The following is a 6,000-nucleotide window of genomic DNA, read 5'->3' as shown; positions in this document are numbered from 1 at the left end:
CAGAGTTAGATAGTGGACTTTACCTAAAGTAGAGTCAAACTTATTGACTTTAACATCCTTAGGTAAATTTGGCAGCTTCGCAATTAATGCCCCTTCCTTTGGCAATGGACCCTTGATAATGAGACTATCTCAGACTTAGCCTCTCTCTTTACCATTTGGTCAACCGAGTTGACTATGGCCGATCTCTTTACCTTAGGTAAACATGAAGTTGACTATTACATAAACACATTTTATGAACTTCTTTTAGATTAATTTGGATTAAAACCAACTATCACATAATTTTATTCATTAATCTAAATTCACTCATAAAACAAGGTAACACAAAAAACTTTTGGTGATCCATAACTTATTCTTATGTTATGGAATCCTTTAAAACATTAACACCAAATTTTGTAACTCCATAAAAACTTTGAATCAATTTTTTTTAAAACCTTTTCATATCCATAACTTATGGAGGTTTCAAAAAATAAAACTCTTTAGATCAAATAACTTATGGAGGTCTAAAAAAAAATAAAACTCTTTAGATCAAACTTTTAAAACAAATAAAATAATCATATCATTTTATATTTTATTAAATTTCACCTAATTCAACTCATAAAGCAAATTATCAAATTTTACAAATAATTAGTTTTTCACAAGAACAAGTAATTATCTTAAAATTTGACAAACTTCATGTTTTTTTCCTTTTTTTTTCAACTTTGAAAATAAAATATTTGCATCAATATAACAGAAAACAACCCGTGGCTCTGATACCACTGTTGGGTTTTGAGCATTCTAACACTCCTAAGTGTACATGCAACCCTAAATACCTTGGATCTATGTTTTCTCTATTATACATGCAAATATGAACTTCCAAGGTATTATCCTAATCTAGCATACAAAACAATGAATATAACAAGATAGAACACATACCTCTTTGATGTAGAAAGTCTTCATGAAGCTTGAGTGCCTAGTGCCCCAAGTGTGACACCTCAAATGGCTCACACAACACCAAATACACTTGGAATAACTTGAGAGAAACTTGAACACTCCTTGAAATCGTCTAGCCCTCACACTCACACATAGTGCACGATTTCTTGAGCCATGGGATTCTTTTATATGGTGGCTATTAGGGTTACACCATGTAACTCATGACTTTACCCATTCCTTATGCTCCATGGATTTTAACCTCAATGGAGCATCCATGGGTTACCCCATGGACTTAGTCCAACATAAGGAATCTTGGATCACAAGCCCACATATATAAGAATGAATGATTTACACAATCAACCCATATATTTAATTAGTCTCCTTTTGATCACTTAATTAATTCCAAATTAATTCTTGATCAATACTAATTAAATAACCTTATTAATATATTAGAACTTATAATATATTAACAAACCTTAAGTGTTATTTCTCTCATTTTAGTCTATCCAAATGCATGATGCCATGCAACCCAAATGGACCATGCCGGGTCGGGTCAAGTCTTACCCATTATAGTTATGGACTTAGACATTAATCCAACAACATCTATCAATCTCTCTTTAAACATTGCAAATTCTCTTCGTCAAATACTCTATAATGAACTCCAAACAATATATGAATGGTTTTCCTTACCATATTTCAAATTTGAGTTTAGAACCTCACACAGGTTATTTAACAACATGTTAGTATGTGCGCTCTGTGTTAATTTACATAATACAATAAGAATGAAACCAAATAATAACAATACAATATAAAGTTCAATGAAGAATGTAATATTTTTCTTGAGAAATAATATATTGCCCATTAAGATAGATGAATCTTTAGCAGCCAATCATGAGTTTTGACATAGAAAATTTTCATCTCTTCCAAAGATTTCTCAAAATGCCTCAAAGTAGTAGTAGTTGGACAGTTCCACACATAATCAATTAGCTCTTTATCCTTCCATCGTCACTTCATATTTTCATTAATGTGTCAAATAGAACATATGATCAACTTGAGGGAAAGGTTTGGAAATTGCAAGAATGATGCCCTAATTATTTCAAAAGTTAGTTCACTAAATAAGAAAAAAAATAAAAAGTTGTTATAATATGTACTTACTGCTTATCCGAAATGAAAGTGAAGTTTGAATTAGCATAAAGATCGAGATCATCACCAAGTTGTTATAAAAAACATGTGCATGATTGTGTGGTTTCATTTTCAACAATTGGGTATGTAATGGGGGTATACCCCATTATGGGAATCTACCCTAACAACTGTCAAAATTTTCCCTGGATAGGGTCCTTTCAACTAAGTACCATCCCAACCTATGAAATCCATTTGACTAGCCTTAAAACCTAGCTTCAATGCACCTAAACAAATGAAAATTCTCCTAAACATCCTTGTTTCCGATTCTGGATTTGGCTTTCCATAACAATCAATTTTGATATTAGTATATGGGTTTTGTTCCATAAACTCTAGTGCATAGTCCCTCAAAATTCCATATTGTTGGCATAAACCCCTAATACATGCTTTTAAGCCAACTTCTTTGCCTGATGTACCTTCATTCTTGACATTTTCATCTTGTATTTCTAGATGAGATCCACATACAGTGCCTTGAATGGAATGGTAGGACTAGTTTCAATTTGATTGGTAATGTTGGTAGTAATGAATTTGTTCTTATAAGCTTTAAGGGCTCATGATTGCACACACATGTGCACATTAACTATGGTAGTGACCATCCGATCAATTGTCTGTTTAGGTCAAGGATATTTACCACATTTCAAATTGATAGTTTTGTCCTTGTATCTTATCCTTGTCTTTGTCCATGGCCCACCGCTCATATTTAGACCCACACACCTCTACACCTAACCCTAATGTTGTGTTCCAAAGATCTCCATGGGATGTTGACTTAGAAAGCTTTCCCTTATTTTGATGTATAAGGTGATTGTGAAGGTCTTAGAGAAGGTGGAAGACTTCTCATGTAGAAGACCTTATGGGTTGAGTTTGCCTATATATATATATATATATATATATATATATATATATATATATATATATATATATATATATATATATATATATATTAGTTTAGTATACATTGTAGGTTGAGAGAGCTCCCATATTTTGTATAGATGATTAGTTTAGATTGAGAGAGAGAGAGAGAGAGTATTATAAGAAGCATGTACATGCTTATACAAATTTTATGCTACTCCATTATCTATACACTTATGCTGAACTGTTAATTCGTGTCTTTTTTATTATGCATTTCAAGTGAACCTTCATCTCTCTCTCTCTCTCTCTCTCTCTCTCTCTCTCTCTCTCCCCCCACCCCCTATATATATATATATATATATATATATATATATATATATATATATATATATATTGTTTTTTATTTTTTCCAATCTATTAAATTTTATATTTTATTGTACAACATGATAATTTTATCATTAATTTTGAATGAAATAAAATTATTGATATTTTGAAATCATTTTTACATATTAACTTTACAATAAAGAATATAGACTTAGACCATTAGGTGTGGGAAACTAGTCATAAAACCAAATTGGTGCCACCTCACATGCCACATAAGTAATGATATTATAACACCAAGTGGGGAAATGGTTACCATGTTGAAAGCATGTTATAACACCAACTTGTTTCCATTTCATAATTTCTTTTTTTCGAGTTTCTTTTTTTATTAAAACAAATATATCTTAAATAAAACATAATATATAAACAAAACATAATGTTTTAAAAAAATAACATAGCTTTTAAATCACACATCACATTCCAATTGAAAAAAAAAACCATTACAGTAAAAAAAATTATTTTTCCTAAACAACGCTATTCGTTATCGTTACCGTGAAAGATAAAATCCGCCAAATCCTCTCAAAGTTGATTGTATTTCTGTTCCTGATTGAAATTAAACATGTCTCGGCTCCGTTGGGATATAGTGTGCAATATTTCGTCCTTTATCTTCTACTACCATGTTATGCATTGTGATACATGCATACATGATATATCGTAGAGTTTCTAAGTCCAATGGTTGTGCCACATGTTCAACTATGTGCCACTTCGCCTTTAGCACTCCAAAAGCACGTTTCACATCCTTATGTGCTCCTTCTTGTCTTCTCTTGAAAAAAAATTTCCTTCTAACGGGTGTAGGAATGCCTTCACGAATGTGTAATACTGAGGATACATTCCATCTGTAAGGTAATATCCATAGGTGTATTCGTTTTCATTCTCTGTGAAAGGAGAATCCGGGGCCTTTCCATTCAAAATATCGTTGAATATTGGCGACTGATCAAGAACGTTAACGTCGTTGTTGGAACCCGCAACCCCAAAAAATGCATGGAAAATCCATAAATCTTGAGAAGCAACAACCTCTAAAACCAACGAAGGCGATCCGTGATGACCACTTGTATATTGGCATTTCCATGCTACTGGACAATTTTTCCATTTCCAATGTGTGTAATCAATGCTTTCAATCATTTTGGGAAACCCATGGCATTCTTCATGCACCACATACAATTCTTGCAAATCATGCAACGAAGGTTTTCGCAAATATACGTCTCCAAATGTTTCAACCACACCTCTTGACAATGTATACGAACTCTCCCTTGTGGTTCTTTCGGACATTCTCATATAGTCGTCCATGGTGTCGGGTGACTCCCCTATAGCCATCAAATGTACTACATGTTTCTTTAGTTGTAATACAAATGTACTATATTTTTAAACTGTAGTTAATTTATGTTTTAGGTATAAATTTTTCTCAATTGAAAAAAATTCATACCTAAAACATAAATTAACTACAATTTAAAACTATAGTACATTTGTATTAAAATTAAAGAAACATGTAGTACATTTGTATTTATTTTGTATAAAAGTATAGTAAATATGTATTAAGATTAAAGAAACGATAGCGACATTCCAAGGCGTTGGCAATCCATGGGAACACATTCATACTTAAACGAAATCTTGTTTTGAAGTCCTTCAACCTGTATACAAAATTATCCACAAAGTAATCACGATATAGATCTTCATGTCCTTCCTCGTAATTTTTGTTTAACATCGCACGTCTTGTTAGTAGTGGGGCTGGGTCTAGTTGTAGCTGCTCATTAATGTGATATTGATACATCATCATGAATAATATATCATCATCAAAATCATAGGATGAGAGTCGAAAGGATCCATAATTTTTTGGATGATAACTGAAATTGTAGAGAGAAAGAGATCAATTGTGTGGAAAAAAATTGTATAAATAGCAGTTATTTATATAGGAAAAGAATAATTAATTTCCAAGTTATCTTTTTTTAATTAATTTGACCATAGCGAAATGGTTTGAATTCAAAAATGGTCGAATCTTTACTCGTTTCATCGGGTGAAGACTGCAACGAGAAACGCCATAACGATACTAAACGAGAAAGGAGGGACGATGTTCATCTCATTATGACGTCGTTGAGCCCCTCCACGTAGAAGCAAATGCCCCATACCGTATAGTGTTAAAGATAAAACATTAGGAAAATAAATATTTACAAATCTATTATTAATAATTACTAGATTATAACCCGCATTAAATATATATCACATTAATAGGTGACATTGATTTAGTTAAAATTTTAACAAAAAAATATTAGTTAGATTTATTTTTAGAGTGTAACGACCGAAAAATACAACAAATTTTAAAATTTTCAAAAACACCTCGATTCCATAAAATCTTTACAAAAGGTTTTCAATACAAAACATTTAACGTGTTCCCAGAATCACAACACTACAAAATCATGAGGAGAGGTACGATCACGCCTTCGCCTTGCCACGATCTCTTGAAGAACCTGAAAAACATGAAACCACAACTGTAAGCCCGAAAGCTTAGTGAGATACCCCCAAAATACCAACCACAAATACCATACACGCATAACATGCCATAACATATCCGATCACAGAACAGCCATGCTCTCCGGGTCTACTGTGTGACTGGTCCACCGCATCGGCCAACAGTCCACCTGGTCCACCCTCTGAGTCTATCCGCATACATCGAGTCTGCAGTATGAT

General features: G+C 32.5%; 1 protein-coding gene across 1 annotated transcript; it reads right to left on the bottom strand.

Annotated features, from left to right (window-relative positions):
• Positions 1 to 4,050: 4,050 nt before the first annotated feature.
• Positions 4,051 to 4,632, bottom strand: LOC111885062 (uncharacterized). The gene has a single exon (XM_023881353.1). The coding sequence runs from the start codon at positions 4,630 to 4,632 to the stop codon at positions 4,051 to 4,053; it is 582 nt and encodes a 193-aa protein (XP_023737121.1).
• Positions 4,633 to 6,000: the final 1,368 nt, after the last annotated feature.

This window comes from Lactuca sativa, chromosome 7, assembly GCF_002870075.4.
Source record: "Lactuca sativa cultivar Salinas chromosome 7, Lsat_Salinas_v11, whole genome shotgun sequence".
NCBI lineage: Eukaryota > Viridiplantae > Streptophyta > Magnoliopsida > Asterales > Asteraceae > Lactuca > Lactuca sativa.
The sequence above is the reverse complement of the archived record's forward strand: the minus strand, read 5'-3'. Positions and strand labels throughout refer to the sequence as shown.

Excerpts from the sequence above, each read along its gene's own strand:
- LOC111885062 (XM_023881353.1), bottom strand. The coding sequence starts at position 4,632 with ATGGCTATAGGGGAGTCACCCGACACCATGGACGACTATATGAGAATG.